Source organism: Acinonyx jubatus, chromosome D4 (assembly GCF_027475565.1).
Source record: "Acinonyx jubatus isolate Ajub_Pintada_27869175 chromosome D4, VMU_Ajub_asm_v1.0, whole genome shotgun sequence".
Classification (NCBI taxonomy): Eukaryota; Metazoa; Chordata; class Mammalia; order Carnivora; family Felidae; genus Acinonyx; species Acinonyx jubatus.
This window is the reverse complement of record NC_069391.1, coordinates 4390858-4410936: the sequence shown is the minus strand read 5'-3', so window position 1 is coordinate 4410936 and position 20079 is coordinate 4390858. Positions and strand designations below refer to the sequence as shown.

At 59.5% G+C, this 20079-nt stretch overlaps 1 protein-coding gene across 15 annotated transcripts in view; it reads left to right on the top strand.

Annotated features, from left to right (window-relative positions):
- The window catches only part of NTNG2 (netrin G2), a 66953-nt gene that overhangs the window by 13395 nt on the left and 33479 nt on the right, over nucleotides 1–20079 (top strand). For 5 of the 15 annotated variants that reach the window (XM_027035456.2, XM_027035453.2, XM_027035458.2 and 2 more), the window contains one exon: nucleotides 15098–15741. In XM_027035456.2, the coding sequence (XP_026891257.1) occupies nucleotides 15098–15741 (644 nt within the window). Of the gene's footprint in view, nucleotides 1–2335; nucleotides 2799–4000; nucleotides 4077–15097; nucleotides 15742–20079 lie in introns of those variants that run through there. The other 10 variants (XM_053204461.1, XM_053204459.1, XM_053204456.1 and 7 more) reach the window with 7 other exon arrangements.

Genomic DNA, 20079 nt, shown 5'->3' with positions numbered 1-20079 from the left:
GCAGCTCAGGGGAAAGTGGGCTCCTTGGACCAGGCAACTGGTGTCCCTCCGCCCCGGTCCCCGGGGCCCTGAGCCCCCCGCTCCCCCGCGGCCGTCCTAGGCCCCCCATAAACACGACGTGAAGCTGCTGGGCAAATCCAGCTCCCCTCATTTCCTGTGTGAAGGCAAACTGAGGCCCAGCAGGATGGAGTGACTTCCTTGGGCCCCCGGGGAGGGACAGCAGACCCAGGGGAGGGACAGCAGACCCAGGAGGCTCTGCCGTAGGCCCGCGGCTCTCCTGAAAGAATGCACCAGAGCCCTGAGGACATGAGGCGTTCCATACCAGATCTCCATCTGTCCACTTGTGACCTCACTTGATGGCGTTTGGTGGGGGACGCGGGATGCCTGCCTGGAGGCTGCCTGCAGCCAGCAGGTGCCCAAGCTGCCCCTTTAGGGTACGTGTGACATAACGTCAACGCGTTTGCCTTCTGCCCCCCCCCCCCACCCCCGGGTGAGCTCTCACACGTGTGTGCGGCCCCCGGTGACCGGGCTGTGCTCAGAGCTGGCTTTCCCGGGGCCCAGAGGGCTCCGAGGCCCCCATCCCAGCCTGCCCCCCCTGCCAGGCTGTGGTTCTCCCGGCTGTAGCAGCACCACGGAAGGTGGCCAGAAAGGGGACCCAGGATCTCAGGGCCCAGCTGTGGAAGGGTCACCTTCATTAGAGAATGCACCGTAGCTCTCGCTGCGTCCCTCCCATTGATCTGCCTTCCACACCTAAACCTGGGGCCTTCTAGAGCTACCCCCCGCCCCCCGTGAAAGGGACTCGGCCCGTCATCAAGGATCTGGCACTCTTGTCCCCCGGCTGTTTGCCCTGGGTGCCGCCGGACCATTTGGATCCCTCCATCCCTCATCCCGGTTCCTTCCTTCGGCCCATGTCATTTGTCCACTTGACTCCAAGTGTCGACCAGGGAAATAAAAGGAAATGAAACACGACCAGGGCATTTCCCCCTTGGTCATAGCAGAGTCTGTTGTTGGGCAAAGGTGAAAAGGAGGCCAGTGAGCGATGGAGCCTGCACGTTACCCTCGAGCTACCTTCCTCTGCTCTGGCCCAAGCAGATGGCGGTGGCCAGTTGGGGTTCCTGGGGCGTCCCCTCCCTCTGGGAATCAAGAGACAGCCCAAGGCAGGTGACGGTAGAAGGAGAAGCCAGCCAGCCACAGGGTACCCTGTCGCTGTCCCTGTCCCCACCCCAGGTACCTTCCCAAATCCCACAGCTCTGGGGCTGGCACCGTGCTGAGTCCGGGCTCCCCACTGGACCGATTTCTAGAAGCTGGGTGACCTCAAGGCAAGTCTTGAGGTGGAGATTTCCTGTCGGCTGGTCAACCTCAGAACCCCACTGCGTTCCCTGACTCTGCTGCTAACCTTCGGGACCTTGAAACTTGGAGAGGGAGTGGGAGAGGCGGGGGAGCAAACCAGTAAGGTCCCAGGCACCCAGGAGGGACCCAGAGGGGGACAAACAAAGCAGGAGACCAACCCGTCCCTCAGCAGGGGCTCCTGCCTCGGGGGTTCAGACCCCTTTGAGAGTCCATGGTACTCCTGCAGGAACAGGGCACGCACACACACACACACACACACACACACACACACAGGCGCGCGTGCACACACGGTTACAAGTACACTGCCCTGAGTCCACTCGTGGACCCCTACGGTCCTTCTGGGGGGCCCTCATGCTCAGGAAAATTAATGCTTTCCTTCTTGTAACTGACTGGTCCTATTGTCTGAGGATTATCTTGATCCTCCTCCCCCTCCTCCCCCTCCTCCTCCTCCTCCTCCTCGAACCAACAGCTTGCATTTATTGAGCGCCTACTGTATACCAAGCACTTAACCTCACCTAACCTATTGAACCCTCCCAGAAGACTTACGGTAGATCCCATACTTATACCCATTTTGAATAATGAGGAACCCAAGGTTCAGAGAGGGGAGGCCACTTTCCCAAAGTCACACAGCATCGAAGCAGATGAGCTCGGCACCTCCACCCTGGGCCGCCCGGACCCAGCACTTAGCCACTAACCAGGCCATTTAGCTGACGTGAGGCGCTCCGAATAGCTTAGCGCCTGATGGATTGAGTTGGTTGTCATCTGCGTGTGGCCCTTCGTGTGGCCCTTCGTGCCGGGTGAGCATACTGTCCCTGCCAGCCTCTCCTCCCCCAGCACGCCCTGTCAGCCCCAGGAGGGAGGGCTGGGGAGGAGTGAGCAATGGTGGCGGTTACCCCCCCCCCCCCCCAGCCCTTTGAGACATGACGGAGTCTGCAGATCCACTTAGTTGATAATTCACTTATATCATATCTACTTGGCAGTGTGTGTGCTCCCACGCTCTGGGGAGACGGCTTTGCCTGGAGGAACCTGAGCTGTTTTTCTGGGGAAAGAGTGGGAAAAAAAAATACACCCAACAATGGACAGTAATGGACCTAAAAATAGAGGGGGGAGAGAGCCACGGGGAGGGGGGAGCGTGGCAGCATCTGCCTTCCACCGCCTTCCACCGCCTTCCACCGGGCCTGTCTGCCTGGCTTGGGCAGCCCGCCCCTTCCCACCAGGGATCCCCAACAGTCTGGCCGCCTCTCAGCCTGGGGGTAACGGTAGGAAAGAGGGGCTGGGGGCCGGGTGCCACCGCCAGATGGAGAATTGTCCCGCGGCAGGGTCCTCGGGGCAGTGGCCTCAAGCTTGGCCGCACGCTGGAGTCTCCTGGGCAGCTGAACCGCCCCGATAGGTAGGACCTACCCCAGAGGGCGTGACGTGGCTGGTCTGGGGGCCCGGGTGCGTCTAAGGTGAGAACCACGGTGAGCAGCGCCTCTGCATCAGGAAAGGGGGTCCGATTTTGTGCCTGTCTCCTCCGTCGGTCCCATGTCTCCTAACCATTGGGGCGGCCTTCTTGAAGGCTCCAAACTCGGGTGGGCCGATGGGACTGGGGGCGTGGAGAAGGCAGGGGCCGGGTCGCTGTGCAGATTGGAGGCTCTGCTGGGGCCTGCATCCCACGTGCCCGGCTCTCAGCCGGCTGCACGGGGGATCCCGTGTGCTCCCTGCCCATCCTGCACACGGTCCCTGGGGCGGGCCTGGGCACTGGGGTTTAATTGGACTCCCCAGGCGGTCCCGGGGCACCACCAAGTGTGAGAACCACCATTTCAGCCTTTCCCAGGACCAGCCGGATCCCTTCCGGCCTTAAGCATCTTGTCATTCCTTTAAATTCAAAGGCGAGAGAGGGAGAGAGTTCGTTCTCGGAACCCGTCCTTGCCCCTGACCCGCGGACGCCCCAGCCTTGCTCTGGCCTCTGGGGGCTGAGGGGTGCCGGCTCCCGCCTCGGGGTCCCTCGCCCTTTGTTCTCAGGTTCTTAACCCCTCTTCCCGGAGGAAGGCTGGCCAGCCACAGTCAGGGCCCTCTTGCAGCTGCTGAATGTCAAGGCCGCCGCTGGCCCCAGGCCGCCCCTTTGCCCTCATCCCCGCAATTCCCCGCCAGGCCCCCGGCCTGCCAAGTGCGTTAACTCGTCTCTCCCTGCGCAAATTCTGCACGTCCAGACTGGCCTTTACGGGGCCTCGCTGCACAGGGCGCCCCTCCTCACAGTCTGGTTGAATCTTCCTCCGCCCGTCCTTCCGAAACCCCACCTCCCCAAGGAAGCCTTCCTGACCAGCCCAGCCCAGTTCTCCAGGCCTGTCACCTGGGCCACTTTGGGGGACCAAGCCAAGGGTGGCTTCTCTGGCGGTCACCGTAGAGTGCTCAGTGCCCCCGTAAGGGGTCAAAATGCCCGGGTTACGAGAAGTGTGACCTTGAGTCGGTGCCTGGCCTCTGGGGGCTCCAAGTCCCTCGCCTATGAATCAGGGGTGATGGTGATAGCAGGCCTGACGTCACAGAATGCCCAAACCCGACCGGGCATCCGAGTCACGGCGGAGGGGTTTGGTGGGTTGGTTTTGCTTTTAACCCGGAGCCGAATCTCCGGCCTGAGGGCCCAGGAATATTTGCACGCCCTCCCTTCCAGGAATTTTGATGACCAGCTTGGCCTGACTGCTGCTTTGCCGGGACTACTTTGCAAACAGGACATGCGGGAACAGTCGGTAAGGCTATGTGAATAAATCAACGAACGGACCCTCACCAGCTCAGCCTCGCCACCCCTGCCCTCTCCAAAGGATTCATCCACAGGGTGGTGCGCCTGTCCAAGTGTGCCCAGCTGTTGCCCGGGCTGCCCCACCACTTCTTAGCTCCTCAGAGACCAGCAAGAAGAAAGCCTTCAAGGTCTCGGCTTGTGGCTGTTCGTACAGGCAGTCCCCATCCCTCTGGACGCTGTGTCCACTCTTGCATCTGTGGCCCAGGAAGCCATTAAATTGCCCCTAAACCAAGGAATGACTGCATGGCGAGGGACAGGTAGCCTGCTAGGCTTTCCGTAGAGCACGTAATTTGCAATTTCTAATACCAGTTCTGCCTTTTGCTCAGCGAGGTCCCATCGGGCGCCGTGCCTACCCGTGCCTCCGTTTCCTCATCTGAAAAACAAAATGAGGACTTGTGCCTTAGCTCGTAGGATTGTCACGCGTAGAGAGGAGGAAGTCTCACGTGAAAAATCATGATCCCAATTGTCCAGTGACAATACTCAGTGTGGAAGTTTAAGAAAAAACAAAACAGAAACAAGGCAGAGCGGGCGTGAATGGTGGGGGCTGGGCAGAGCCAGGACCCCTTGGGGTTTGGACTTTATCGGAAGGGGTGGCCTCCGGGGCTCAGCAGGGGAGTGTGGGGGAGGGCTGGTAGTGGCAGGGCAAAGGTTAGGGGAGGGGCTTCGAATCAAGCTTCGGACCTCACCCCTCCCGGACCCTCCCCTTTCAGTGGGTGCCCCTTTCGGGACCACCGAGGCCCCATTGCTCTGCTCTTTGGCAAGGAGGCCAAGGTCTGCTCTCGGGGTGGGGGGGGGGGCCGCTCCGCGCTCTGCCCTCCACCCCCACCCCAGCATTTAAGTCCTCCCCACCACTTTTTCTTTCCTCCCTGATAAAATATTCATGTCAGCAGAGCAGGCCCTCTTTGGGAAGGCTGCATGTGTGTAGCTTCAGCTTTGCACAAGCTTTTAAAGAGCAGGCGCGTTTCCTACTCTCTAAGCATTTTCTGAGTCCTGAATCAATAATGCACTTTACCCGGCTTCTCTGGATGTGGCTTTTCTCCTCCCTGCACCCTGCCCCCACCCTGCCCGGTCCCTCCCTCCCTCCCTCTCTCTCTCTCTCTCTCTCCTCTCTCCCTTTCTCTCTCTCCTTTCTTTCGTCCCCCCATCTCTCCTTCTTTACTTTGCAAAAAGGAATTAAGCAAAAGCATCGGGTTGTTTGGGTGGGGGGCCTCTGGTGGGGAGTGGGGTGTGCTGGGAGGGGGGACAGAGAGCAGGGCAGGCGGCTCCCTGGCCGAATGGGTTGTGTCTGTGCAGGAGGAGGCACCGAGCCTTCCCGCTGGCGCTGGTGGGAAAGGATTTGAGCTCCTGACATGGGGGGGGGAGGAGGGCTTGGGCGAATCCAGCTTCTCTAGATGCTTCTTCAAATCAATTAGAAACTGTTTACTGCATAAGCAGAGAAAACAGGACCAAAACGCAAAAAGCAAGGGGGCCTGGGGCAAAGAAAGTACGTGGAGTGGGAGCCAAAATATACTGCCAGACTTTCTAGGGAGTTAGCAGTCTAGTTTGGCCTATCTGCTTCTTATGGTAATGAGTTCCCTGTCACTGGGGGTGTGCAAATGGAGGGGGAGCCGTTCCTGGTCTGAGACCGATGCCTGCACGTGCCTGGTCAGTGATGTGGTAGCAGGTGAGGGGCTGGGGTGCCGAAGCCGCCCGTGGGGGGGACCATAGGGATCGGTACAGGCTCCCTTCGGCTGGGATAGAATTCCCCACCCCGAACATTCCTAGAAATCTGGCTGTGGGAAGAATCCACATATGCCCAGGGCAAAACAGAATGCATCCTTTTTTTTTTTAAGAGTACAGCAGCCATCCCTTGTCTGTGGTTTCAGTTACCCACAGTCACCCGTGGTCTGGAAGCGGATGATCTCCCTCCTGGCGTTGGGTCAGACGGTGGCCCCACGCTGTGTCCCCGTGCCCACATCCCTCGCCTCACCGCGCCCCGTCACATAGGCCTTTTGTCACCTCGTGTCACGAGAGGGGTGAGGACAGCACAGGAAGGAGTGAGAGGGACCATACTCAGATAACTTTTGTGACCGTGTTTGGTTATGACTGTTGTATTTTATTGTTAGTCACCATTGTTGCTCTCTTGCTGTGCCTAATTGGTAAATGAAACTCTATCATAGTTGTGCGCCTACAGGGGAAAGTGGCATGGGCTGCCTGCCTGACCCCGTCAGAAGAGCACACAGCTCTTGATCTCAGGGTCGTGAGTTGGAGCCCCACGTTGGGTGTAGAGATTTTTCTCTTCCTTTTTAATGTTTGTTTACTTTTTGAGAGAGGGGGAGAAACAGAGCATGAGCAGGGGAGGGGCAGAGAGAGAGGGAGACACAGAATCCGAAGCAGGCTCCGGGCTCCGAGCTGTCAGCACAGAGCCCGACGCGGGGCTCGAACTCGCGGACCGCGAGATCATGACCTGAGCCGAAGTCGGACGCTCAACCGACGGAGCCACCCAGGCGCCCCCTGGGTGTAGAGATTTCTTAAATAAAAACAGAAAGGTAGGGGCACCCGGGTGGCTCAGCCAGTTGAGCGTTCGATTCTTGATATCAGCTCAGATCGAGATCTCGCGGTCGTGGCATCGAGTCCCGCATTGGGATTCTCTCTCTCCCCCTCTTTCTCTGCCCCTCCTTTGCTCATGAGCTCTCTCTCTCTCTCCACCGCCCCCCCCCCATTAATAAATAAATGTATGTAAAAATAAACATTAAAAAAGAAAAAAAAAACAGTATATGTGGGGTTTGGTACTATCTGGGTTTTCAAGCATCCACTGGGGGTACTAGAAAGAATCCCGTGTGGATGAGGTGGGGGGGAGACTGCTATACAATTTTAAACTCCTGGAGAGATTAACTCTTGTCTGGCCAGAGCCTAGACAAGGCCCCACCCATCCCCTCTGGCTCTTCAGTTGAGGGAGGAAATCAGTCCTACTGGACCTGCCCTCCTGGTGAGTGGGGGTTTGACATTTGCACCCTTGTCCTTCTGACCTTGGCTTCCCAGCTGACCCCCTCCTGGACAGTCCTCCGGGGCAACCTGATGCCCTCTGGTCACCAGAAAGTCTTGCTGGCTGTGTCTGTCGGGGAAGCCAGAGGTGGGGCACGGGACTGGCGGGTGGGGGTCCCTGCTGGCTTCTAGAACCAACCTCAGCCAGCTGCTCCCACGGCTGTCGGAAGCCGGCTAGCCACACAGTCCTCCCTGGGTGGTGCCGGGCAGGTTGCTCACCCTCTCTGAGCTGCGCCGGAGCAAGGAGATTGACTGGCACGGGCGAGAAGGTACCCTCATGAGTAAGGGCTCGACAAACACTCTCATGGCAGCCAATGGCTGGGGGTCCTCATGCAAATCGTCACTGGGGAGTGTGGGGAACGGGTAGGCCAGACCTGGTCCCTGCTGTCCTAGAGTGCAGTCCCAGTCACGGAAGGTTCTGGAAGGAGGTAACTTGTAGGCAGGGTTGAAGTGAAAGGTCTCCCTTTCCTCCCACACAACTTGGACAACTGGAACAGTGGAGAGCTGATCTGGGCGGCTGAATAACTGGGGTCAGGGCGGGTCCGGGGGGTCTGAGGTAGACCTTTGACCAGGAGAAGCCCACTGTGGCTGGTGGGGAGTCGGGGTCTGGGGGCGAGTGGGGGGGCTGTCGCCGTGGCCTCTGGATGCTCATTGCCGGGATGGATGAGGCCAGGGAAGGCCCCTTGTCCAGGTTCCTGGCCTTTCCTACGAGCAGTGGCTGGGCTGGGAAGAAATGGCTCCAACAAGAAACCAAACCAAAAAAGAAAAAAAAAACCAAGGGAGCTGCCCTGGCCAGCGGCAGCTCTGCCCTGAAATGCCATTCGAGTCGCTTTCCGCTGATTCACGGGCAGGGAGGGGTGACCTTGCTTCGGCCCAGGCTCCAGCTCAAACAGAAACCCGAAAGGGTGAGGGAGAGAAGCCTGCGGGCCCGGCCGAGGGTGTTGGGGAGGGGGGAGCCACAGAGACAGGGGTCAGCGGAACCCCAGGAAGAGAGGTCAGGGAGGGAAGGGGTGGGGAGCCAGAGACCGCCAGGGCAGCTGGAATTAGGATCTGCTCGCGACAGAATCTCGTTTCCACTTTGTTAATAATTTATCCCCGCTGCAACTTCTCTTACCAATAAATAGGAAATAATTTGTTAGGGAGAATTCCCTGGGCACCTTGGCTTTCTCCCTGGAGTGGAGGGAGGACGGGTTGCCCTCCCTCTGTGCCCTTCCTCCCAGGTGGGGTGGGGGGCCGAGGAACGTGGACTCGGCGAGGTCAGTGTCAGAGCTCGATCATTTCCCGAATGGGGAAACTGAGGCACCGACAGGGCAAGTCCCCGCCCAGGGTCATACGTGGGGTTAGGGACAATCACCTGAATCCCAGATCCGTGACCCTATGGGTCAGGGGACTTAGGACTGACTTACACACCTGCCCAGGCTGGAAGAGTTTCCCCCGGAGTTCTAGAAGCATGCTGCAAGGTGGAGGGAGGGGCTGGTTCAGCTGCCTGTTGCCTTTCCCTTACCTTTGCTCGCCCAAGTCCAGTTCTGCAAGAGGGAGCTGGTGCTGCCTCGCCTGACCCTCAGAGCCCTCGGGATGCCTGGTGATGGCCCTGCCCCGCGTCCCTCCGCCTTGGCACCCCTCGCCCCCCACCCCTCCCCAGGGCTCTCCTTGGCAGCCTCCCGCCTCCCACCGGCAGATGCCTCCAGCCGCGCCGAGGTTGACGGGCTGAGCATGAGACAGTTCAGTTGGCAACTCGGCAGACAGGTTCAGAAAAATCTGTCAGCTGCTAAACTGTTCCCTGGGCCTGCCCACACGCCTGGGTGGCAGAGCCATGGGCTGTCTGCCTCCCCGCGGAACCCGACTCTCAAGGGAGCGGCACGGGTCTGGGGGCGGTGCCGTCCTTCCCTTTTGGGCGAAGGGCATAGTTTCCTGCCACATCACCGAGCCCGACTCCCTGGCTTCTTGTCCCACTTGGCCCCTTCGAAGCAGTGTGGCCTTGCGGCGCCCGGGGGGCTCAGTGGGTTCAGCGTCCGACTTCGGCTCAGGTCACGATTTCGCGGTCCGTGGGTTCGAGCCCCGCGTGGGGCTCTGTGCCGACGGCTCGGAGCCCGGAGCCCGCTTCGGGTTCTGCGTCTCCCTCTCTCTCTGCCCCTCCCCCATTTGCACTCTGTCTCTCTCTGCCTCCCCAAAAATAAATCAATGTTCAACAAAGAAACAAACAAAAAAGCAGTGTGACCTTGAGACATTGTTCAGCCTTTCCTCCTTTGTAGACCGTAAATGAAAGGACCCCATCTTCCAGGACGGCCCACGCGTGGGGTGTGGACCGTGCTGTTTGCCCAGCTGGCGGCGGCCGTGGTGCTGTCCCTACACCCATCGCTGGCGAGCCGGGGTCACGCAAGGTGCTTGCCACGCAGAGCCTAGTGTGATTCTCAACGGGGGCCCTGAGGAGTCAGCCCTCTCGCCCTCTCTGGACTCCGTCCACTCCGCCAAGTTTTCCCAAGCAGCCCCGAGGAGCACTGGGGTCCCGGCTGCAGGGAGGCAGGAGGCGGGTGGGGCCGCTGCCCTCGCGGGGCTTCCCCTCCAGCGGGGAGGTGCGGGGGGTTTGTGTGTGGCCGGTGGGCGCCTGGGGGAGTTCTCTGACGCTGCTGCACACGTCACCACGGCCCACCCTGTCGGGGATTGTTCATCTCAACCCGGGCTAGGATGCGGGCCCGTCCTCGCAGAGCTGTTGGTTCCTCTCCCCGAGGCTTGGTTACAGTTTCAGTCGCTGACCCTGCAAAGGCTCCTTGGTCCAGACAGCCAGACCTCCCTGGGCGCGGTTACCCCCATCCCTGCTCACAGTTGGCTTTCCTGCTCGATTATGTTTTTCGCCCAAAGCTGTCGTCCACACTGCTTCCAGGCTGGCTTCTGACTCCCAACGGCAACCACCGCCCCCCCTCCCCCCACTGCCCCCGTCGCCCCTTTGCACAGAAAATGACATAAGAGCGAAAGCATCCGAGAGCCCGCAGAAAGGTTTGAAGATCGTGGTACGAAATGGTTTCTCCGTAGGATACTTCTTCCCAAGCGACTCCTGCTCGGTGTGTCTGTCGCTTTGTTCCCACCCCATTCTCTGGTGCTGTCGTCCTAGCTGGCTGCCTTCCCCTCGCCCTGTGCCCCTGCCCCTCCCCGCCACCCCCACCCCTCCTGGGTGTGTCTGCAGAGATGGGAGAGCCTGCAGCCAGGCAGGTAGGACGGGCTGGGCTTCCCCAAGGTTTCCTTGGCTGGATCCCGCCGTGCTCAGAGGAAGTGACGTGGGGGGTGGCACGTCCTCGGGAGCACTGACCGCCCGGGGGGATGCTGGGAGTCTGCCACGTGGAATGGGTGCCCAGCCCTGGCACACAGTTAGCACTCGGTGAACGGGATCGTTAGGCTCTCCTGAGCCCGCGGTCCCCAAGGCAGCCGGCGGCTCATGTGAGGCTCTGATTTTACTGTTAATGAGCCGGTTGCCCTCAGCCTTACTTCTTCCCCAGGAAGGTTGCAAGGAAAGCCCCTGAGCGAGTGTGTCTGGAGCTGCTGTTGAATAATCGTTGCTGCCGCTTGGAGACGTTTTCTAGGTATTTCACCGCGTTATCTCACAGGTTGGATGAGAAACGAAACATTCAGAGAGGTAAAGCAAGTTTCTCGAGGGCACACAGCCTCAAGGGATAGAGCTGAGATTAAACCCAGGACTTGTGGAGCTCCAAGCCAGTTTCCTTAACTGCTCCAGACTCCAGAACCGGGGCTCCTCAATGGGGAGATGGGACCCCATGAATCCCCAGGATTTGATGCAAAATGCGGTGTGTGACTTTTTTTTTTTTTTTTGGGGGTGGGAGAAAGTTTCAAAGCTTTTAATCAGGGACATGATTCTTATTTATTTAGTTGTTTTTTTTTTTTGGTGCTATTCATAAAAGGTCTAAACAACTAATTACTGCTTTTGATAATATCAGGTGTTGGCTTTGGTGTCATGCTAAAAGGTTAAAGGCGTGCCTCAAACACCCCCTAACTTTCTCTCTGGCGTAAGGCCAGGTATTAGACACTAGGCATTATTTGGACTGTTTGTTTCATTATCAGCCTGATCTCACAGAGACGGGTGGAAATGTGCAGACTGAGGAAGGAGACGCCGACCCTCCAGCCCAGCCCCTCCCTCGCACCTGCTGTAATGAGCTGAAGCACAGCCCTTGGGACGGGGTGGGGGTGGGGGGCTTGGGGTAAACTGGGCCCCTCACCCCAGGCTCCTCCTCGGGACCCTTCCTAGGGAGAACAGAAGGAACGCGAGGGCGAGAGCCTCGCCCTCTGGGACGGACGGCTGGTTCCGCGTGGACATCGCCTTCAGCAGGGGACACGCCCCGCACCCCTAAGTGGTTAAATGGAATTCAAAGATCTTGGGGCGCGAGGGCAGGGCGGCGGAAGGAAGAAGCGAAATGGGAGAGAGGCAGAGAGACTTGTGCTGGCGATGGCTTGGGATTTATTTATCGTGCTCGCTGTTGATTAAGCCCGTTCAGCAGCAGGCGCGGGGCTGGTAAATGCACAGGCTGATTCATTAGTTTCTGACCATCTGCTTCCCGGGCCGGGGGGGCGGGGGGCCAGAGGGCACTGCAGGTGAAGGCCGCATGGTGTCGGCAGCCGAGCTGGAGCCCCCCCAGTCCCCTGGCAGAGCGGGCCGTGTCAGTCTTCCTGGTAACAGACAGGCTGACGCAGCCGGGGTCGTGCTGGATCCGATGTCCCCCCGTGGGGTCCCCCAAGAGGCTGGGCAGGGGAGGTAAGGCAGGGGGGTGGAGAAAAACCGGGCAAAGGTGAAGTGTGGGTGAGTCACAGCAGTTAGGAGAGTTGACAGGAATAATATCGACATCCGACCGGAGATAGAGGAATATTAACCGAAGCGTCGTTATGTGAATAACTGATTAATATGATGACCGTAATAACTCTAATTTAGTGACCGGCTACTGAGGTCCAGGCCCTATACAGAGGCTTTCCCACGCTGTCCCAGATGAACACCCTGATAACCCAGGATGGATGACAAAGGAACTGGGTTTAAATATTGAGTCAGGCAAGGAGGGCTTCCTGGAGGAGGTGCATGGGGGTAGGGCTCTGAAAACCCCGAGGAGGGAGAGTGGCCACAGGAGCACAGACTCAGAGGGGAGAGGAGATGAGGCAACCAGGGAAAAGGCACAGCCTTCGGTGCTGGATCGATGGGAGTTATCTGGATGCGCGCGAAGTATGATGTCACCTGGTGACGGCGTGCTGGAGACCAGGCTTGCAGAGAGAGAGCCCCAGGGGGAGCTTCTGGGGAAATCATAAAAAACTCACAATTCAGTCCTGCCCCTCTGAACTGTTGCTCCCACCCTAACCTTCCCTTTGTCCCCAACTTGGGGATGAGCTAGGTCCCGGGTGGCTTAAACAACAGAAATGTATTTGTTCATGCCTCTGGAGGTCCGAAGTCTAAGATCAAAGTTCGTGTGACCCTTGAAGCCCCAGGCAGATCTCGTTTCTTCTGCAGCCTCTCTCCTTGGCCTGCAGATGACCACCCTCTTCCTTCTTCTTCACGTGGTTTTCCCCTCTGTGTGCACTCGCCTCCGGTGTCTCTCTGTGGACCCAAACTTCCTCTCGTTACGAGGACACCAGTCGTGTTGGATCAGGACCCATCCTCATGGTCTCATTTTTTTTTAATGTTTATTTATTGTTGAGAGAGAAAAAGAGAGAAAGCATGCACGAGTGGGGGAGGGGCAGAGAGAGAGGAGAACACAGAATCGGAAGCAGGTTCCAGGCTCTGGGCGGTCAGCGCAGGGCCCGACACGGGGCTCGAACCCACGAACCACGAGATCATCACCTGAGCAGGAGTCGGACGCTTAACTGACTGAGCCACCCGGACGCCCCTTAATGGTCTCATTTTAACTCAATCACCCTTTAAAGGCCCCTATCTCCGACCAGTCACATTCCGAGATCCTGACGTTTAGGAGGGATTTGGAGGGAGACACAAGTTAGCCGTTAACAGGGTGCCAGCAGCAGTAGAAGGGGAACTGGGGGTGGGAAGCGCGAGATTGCTTGGGGGTGGGTGGGGATGCCAACCTAGGGTCCTCTTGCCCCCAGTGTCCCTGTGTGAGCTCTGGGGCGTCTCCATCCCACACGGCATTCTGCCTCTGGATTCTGCCGGCAGAGGGACTGGGGCAGGGGCTGTCCCCCCAGGGGGGCTTGTTTCCTCTAGCCCTCGCAGCCTGCTGCCCTCCTGCCACCAGGCCTGGCCTCTGCAGGCCGCTGGGCCATCCCCAGGGAGCCTCTCAGCCCCCTTCCCATTCAGGGCAACGGCCCAAGGTCACTCAGCTGGAGCTCAAGGGAGCTGGGACCCCCCACGAGCAGAGCCAGATGCCTGTCCCTGCCATGTTGTGAAGTCACCTGCGTTTCAGGACACCCCTGAGGTTGTCTAGGACAGGAGCAGGCCTCATCCTCAAACGCGACCCCCTGTCAAGGGGACCTGGGCCAGTCCCTCCTGTTCTCCTGTTCTCCCGTCTGCTGAGCGAGGAGTTGGACTCAGCGGCTTACCCCTTCCATCCCGAGGTTTGCGCATCCTGAGGATCAGCGGGCCCGGGCCAGGTGAGATGGACAGCGGCACCACGGGGGACCAAGGACAGAGCTATTTTGGTCAAGGCTTCGTGGAGCCTGCCGCAGTAATCTCCGGGGCCAGCCTGCCCACCCAGGACCCCGGGGCGGCCTGGGAACTCGTCCCCCACTAAAGGGCATCAGTGGTGATGCTGGCCGGGGCACCAGCCCGGCCTCTCAGGAGGCAACGCGCCCACTCCCCCACGGGAGCCGGGTGGCTCATTTTGGAGGGAGAGACTTTAACTCACATCCACGCTTTTTTGTCTCTGAGCAAACCAGAGACCTGAAATATTCATCAAAAGGGGCCGTGAGCGGTCTGGGCACTGTGGTTCTTTGTGACGGCTTTTTTTTTTCTTTTTTAATTAATAGCCTATGTTTTAGAACAGTTTTGGGCCTACAGAAAACTGAGCCCCACAGTGGAGAGAGTCTCCAGGACCCTCTGTCTCCCCATGAGCGGTTTCCCCTACTGTTAGGGTATGCACTGGCCTGGTGCATCTGTGACAGCTGAGGGGCCACATCGATGGCTGGGAGCGGGCTGCCCGCCTCCTGGGGGGCAGGCGGGGAGGAGGCAGAGAAAATGGGGGGCCGAGCCAGCATCCCCCCCCCCCCACTGAGCCCGCCAGGCCTGTGCCAAGGCCCCAGAAGTGACCCGCCACAAAGATGCACCCTCTTGAGACTCACCCAGCAACCTCCCGGTGCTCCCAGACTCCGCATGAGGTCTGTAACGGAGACATCATGCCTGACGCCGGGCGGCAGTTCAACCAATATTTGCCGTGACTTTGAGTTTCTCTACCGCAGCCCCTCGGGTTGCTACTGACGGTACCGTTTAAAGTAGGTCAGGAGGGCGTCTTGGGGTGGGAGATGTTTAAAGGGTTAAGAACGTGAGTAGGAATTTTCAAGGCCGGCAGAGAGCGGGAGGGCACGTCGAAGGCTCAGGGGCACGGACACGGCGGGAGTGGAGGACGGGAGCCTGGGAGGGGGAGACTGAGCTCCAGGTACACGGTGGAAGGAGAGTGCTGAAGAGTTGTGTTGAAGAGGTAGGACTTCATCCCGCGGGCCACGAGGAGCCCCGATCGCACACACGCTCCCTTCTTGATGGTCTGTATTTGGAGTAGGAGCGAGTGTGTGTTTCCTTGGGAAGCCATGGGCCTGCGTGCCTTTACGTGCCTTGGGGAAACGGGTACGGCTTGCCGGCCCAGGAGAGGTGCCCGGCGCCTGGACACCAGACCATGGGCCCCCCGACCTCCCGGTCGACACCCGGGCACGCGGTGGGGGGGGGGGCCAGGCCGGGCCGCAGCTCCCCGGGGCCTCCGAGCGGCCGACGCCCACCCCTGCTGTCTCCTCCCCCTACAGGAGAACCCCTACCTGTGCAGCAACGAGTGTGATGCGTCCAACCCAGACCTGGCCCACCCGCCCCGGCTCATGTTCGACAGGGAGGACGAGGGCCTGGCCACGTACTGGCAGAGCGTCCCCTGGAGCCGCTACCCAAGCCCCCTGGAGGCCAACATCACCCTCTCGTGGAACAAGAGCGTGGAGCTGACGGACGACGTGGTGGTGACCTTCGAGTACGGCCGGCCCACGGCCATGGTCCTCGAGAAGTCCCTGGACAACGGGCGCACGTGGCACCCCTACCAGTTCTACGCCGAGGACTGCACGGAGGCCTTCGGCATGGCCCCCCGCCGGGCCCGCGACCTGCCGGCGTCGGGCGCCCACCGCGTGCTGTGCACCGAGGAGTACTCGCGCTGGGCGGGCTCCAAGAAGGAGAAGCACGTGCGCTTCGAGGTACGGGACCGCCTGGCCATCTTCGCCGGCCCCGACATGCGCAACATGGGCAACCTCTACACGCGCCTGGAGAGCGCCAAGGGCCTCAAGGACTTCTTCACCCTCACGGACCTGCGCATGAGGCTGCTGCGCCCGGCGCTGGGGGGCACCTATGTGCAGCGGGAGAACCTCTACAAGTACTTCTATGCTATCTCCAACATCGAGGTCATTGGCAGGTAAGCCTGGGCGGGCGGTGGGGGGTGGGGGGGGGCGGGGGCGGGGGCGGGGAGGGGCGCACCGGGATGTGAGCTGGTGCCCAGGACGTTACCTGGTTCCCGGGATGGTACCTGGTTCCCGTGATGTGAGCTGGTACTCAGGACAGTACCTAGTTCCCGGGATGTTACCTGGTGCCTGGGATGTTGCCTGATTCCTGGGAGGTTAGATAGTACCCAGGATATCACCTGGTTCCCAGGATGTTACCTGGTTCCTGAGATGTCACGTGATTCCTGAGATATCACCTGGCTCCCAGGATGTTACCTTCTTCCTGAGATGTCACCTGATTCTCAGGATGTTATGTAGTGTTTCATCCACGAGGCTGCTTGTGGTGGCCACACGGGTTTTTCCATGGAGGGAGGTGAATGGTGGGTGATAAAGGCCCCCCGTAGGGCCTGGAGGGCTGGAAGGCCTAGAGGAGACCAGCGGAGCTGGGCAGTGTGGGCAGGGCTTGGGTGAAAGCCATGCGCTCAGGGAGTGCTCTGTAATTGTCCAGCAACTCAGTGAATTGGTGCTTGTGTCTGGGGGTCCCCGAGACCACCCTCAGGCCTAATGATTTGCTGGAAGGACTCCCAGAACCTGGCAAAACTGTTACGCTCTCAATTACAGTTTATCACACTGAAAAGAGGTTGAGATCAGCAACAGAAAAAGGTGGCCTGGGCGGGCCCCGGGGGGACACCGGTGTGAGCCGGTGCGGTCCTGCAGACAGCACTCGATGCTCACGGCAATGATGCGCGATAACGTGTGGAGGCGTGGCAGTCGGGGAGGCCTGCGCCAGCCTTGGCATCCGGGGTTTGTGTTGTGAATGGATCACGTAGGCATGGCTGACTGCCTGTATGTTTGACCTTGGTGTCCCGTCCCTTGACCCAGAGCCCCCTGCCGTAAATCACATCATCGCCATCCACGATCTGATCTGTCCCGAAACCCCGGGTGCACAAAGACGCTCTTACCAGGCAAGACATCGCAAGGGCTCGGAGGCTGCCTCCCAGAAGCCAATCAAGAAATCAAGAGCCAGACTTTTCTTGGGGATATGCGGGGTGTGGATAGCCCACACCGGCCGCGTTAATCCTTGACTCGGAGCTTTGGGGCAGGAGATGTTTGAGGCCACTTTTGGGCGGAGGCAAAAGACCATCATAGGTAAAAACAGCCTCTGATCCCCAGAAAAGATGGCAGAGGATGACACGTCCCCCTGCTGTCCAGGCCATTCGTTCACCCGACAGATAATGCGCTGGTCTGCGGGGGCAAGTCCTCTGTCCCTGAGCCAGCTCTGTAACTCCCTGGTGTGCACTCGGGGGAGAGGCTCAGGGAAGCCCGGGCCCTGCACAAGCAAGGGGTCAGTCACAAGGGACAGGAGCATGTGGCGCTCTCCAGCCGTGACTCCGGGGCCTGGCAGCGTCAGCATTCCCTCGGAAGCCTGCTAGAAATGCAAATTCTCGGGCCCCACACCTGACCTCCTGCATCAGAAACTCCGGGGGCGGGCCCAGCACTCTGTGTTTCCACGAGCCCTCCGGGGATTCTGAGGTGCGCTCGGGCGTGCGAATCCCTGGTGTGACAGTTGGGAGGATGGCTGTGGAGCCGGACAGGCTGGTTGGCTTTGCCAGCACTTCTGTCTACTGGCCGGGAGACTCTGGACAAGGGCCTCTCCGTGCCCCGGTTTTCCCGTCTGTAGAATGGGGATGATAACAATCACGCCCTTCTCACTGGGTGGTGACGGTAGACAGTTAAATGGTGGGGTGTAATCAGGAGTCGGGAGCACGGGTTAGGCCGCATGGGCCTGGCGACATACGCTGGGGGCGTCTTTCCACGGCCGGAAAGACCACCCAAGCCCAGAGTTACTGATGAGAGGAAAAAGCAATTCGTTGCCTGCTGTGTCCAGGATAAGCCCGTTTTTGTAAAATGTATACTATACCCGCGTGCAGAATTTCTACATCTTGGGTGTAGGCGTCGGACGGAAGTCTGCCCGGGCCCGGGAAGAGCCTCACGGGTACAGGTCAGGGCTGGAAACGTCGTGGGCTGACACATCACTGTGGTCCTGCCTGCAGAGCGGGGCTGGCCAGGGAGGGGCGGGCTTTCGTTTTGAGCCTGCGAGTGCACGTCATCTTACTTGGCCCACGCATGTGTGTTCCAGGGGGGCCAAGACAAAGGCAACCAGTTGTTTAGGCGGTTCAGTTCAAGGCCGGCAGGTGCGCATACAGGGGCCCGTGGTTCTGACACCCGTGACTTCTAACCCTCCCCCGCTTGGGGCAGGTTCCGTTCACTCAGGAATGCTCTCGAAGCCACCTGACCTAGGGCCACCGTTGTGGAGGCCGGGGGTCGAGGATGCAGCTTTCTGATCCGTGTCCTGGGCCTCTGGTGGCCTCAGGCCGCCCTGGGGAGGCAGTGGTTGGTATGAGACCCTCCCTCCACCCAGCAGCCCCAGCTGGCTTAGCAGCACCGTGGTGGAAACCGGATCTCCACACCTTTTGGGGGGGGTGTGGCCCCTTTTCTCATCTGCCTCGGGCTGCTGCAGGGGACCCCCATCTTCAGGAGTCTGGTCAGTGGTCCTCCTTCCACCTCACTGGGGGATCCAGGGCCGGACGGGCTGGGTTCTGGCCCTGTCCCTCCGCACCCCTCTCTGGGCCTCAGTTTCCCATCTGCAGCCTGAGGACTGGGACGCCTGGAGACCACGTCTCCCTGGCCAGATGGCAGGCCGGCCCCTGCTCGGCAGCTCCCGTCTGCCCTTGGCACTCAGCCTCCGCAGGCGGCGGGGATCAGGCATAGTGGTGGCAACAGGACGGCGATCAATTCACAGATAAAGTAAGTACTCTTCAGGCGGCTGTTTGGCAGGAAAGCAACAGCTTGGCTCATCGATTAATTAGGTCTGGTCAGATGGTTCGGCAAAGGGCTGCGACTTCCTCTGCGCTTTTTGAATTCCTGGTGGGAAACCCCAGCTGTGGCCGGGAAGCCAGACAGGCCCGGGGAGACGCCCAGATGATGGCCTTGACGTTCCTGAGTGGGCACCTGGGGACTGCCCGAGGGCTCTCAGGCTCTGGGATCTCACACTGAACCCGTTCTGGGATTCCCTGAGAGTTTTGTGGCCCAGAGGGCCTCCCCCGCCCCCGTGGCCTGCCAACAATAGTAGCTGGTATTTATTGAGCATTTGCTGCAGTCTCCTTGGCGGAGGCTCGCGGAGCTAAGGGCTTCGGGCGCATTTTCTTATTTAATTAACAGTCCTCTGATTCCCCAATGGTTATTGCATCGCTAAGATTCCCCAAGCCGAGAATCCGGCATTGAGCAAGCCAGACCTGATCTCCACCTCGTGGAGCTTTCCCTACAGAGACCGTGCTCCCCTCTACCTCGTGTTTTCACCTGAGGAGGCTGAGGTCAGGGAATATAAGGAGATCACACAGTTAAAGTAAACACCAGACACCCAAGAGCCAAGGCAAGCGTGTCCAAGCTCAAGTCCGTCTCTATACAGGGCCATCTCACTGGCCCCCCTCTCCCAAATCCAAAGGTCTCTGGTACTGTGGTTGCTCCTGCCCTGCCACGATTGTCAGCTATTTGCACCTTCAAGGGGGACCCAGATTGGGGGTTGGGGGGAGTGCAGAGGCACCTGGCTGCTGGGGGTGGGGGGAGGGGGACAAAGCAGCTGGAGGAAGCCCCTGGGGAATGAGGAAGGGGTACAGATCAGGGGTGAGAGAAGGAGCAGATGTCACTACACCCCCACCCAAAACAGGATCCAGCACCTTGAAGCCTCTGCCCACACTGGCCCTGCCTCCCCGCGGACCCTGGCAAAATAAGCCTTGCCGGTCCTGCCCACTCTGGGTCTGGGATAAAGAGAAGGCGGGGGTGGGGGTGGCGGGGGTCCCGCTTCCTTATTTACTCACGTTCCTGGCAGGCAGGAAGGGGACAGGAGCTGTTTTCTCCTTCCACAGTTGGGGAAACTCAGGTGTGGAGCAGGGGCGCCGCCGACTCTAACTGTGTGGCAAATCTGGGGCGACATCTGGAGTTGAGAAGAAATGTGACCATCCCATTGCTGTCCTTGGAGTAGAAACAGAGCCCCCACCTCCACCCCCAAGTGTTTCAAGCTCAGCGAGGCCCAAACCCGGCCAGGATCATACAGGAGAGGTTTTTAAGACGCCACGTTCCCGAGCCCCACCACAAAGAGCTTTGTTTCCCTTAAGCGGGGAAGGCAGCATCCCTGGACAGCGTGGTCCAGGAGAGACAACGGGGAATGGTGTGGTCTGCGGAGAAGTGGGGGAAGACCAAACAAGAGACCCAATATCGCCAGGCCTTCTGCGATAACGAGAGAAGGCACGTAG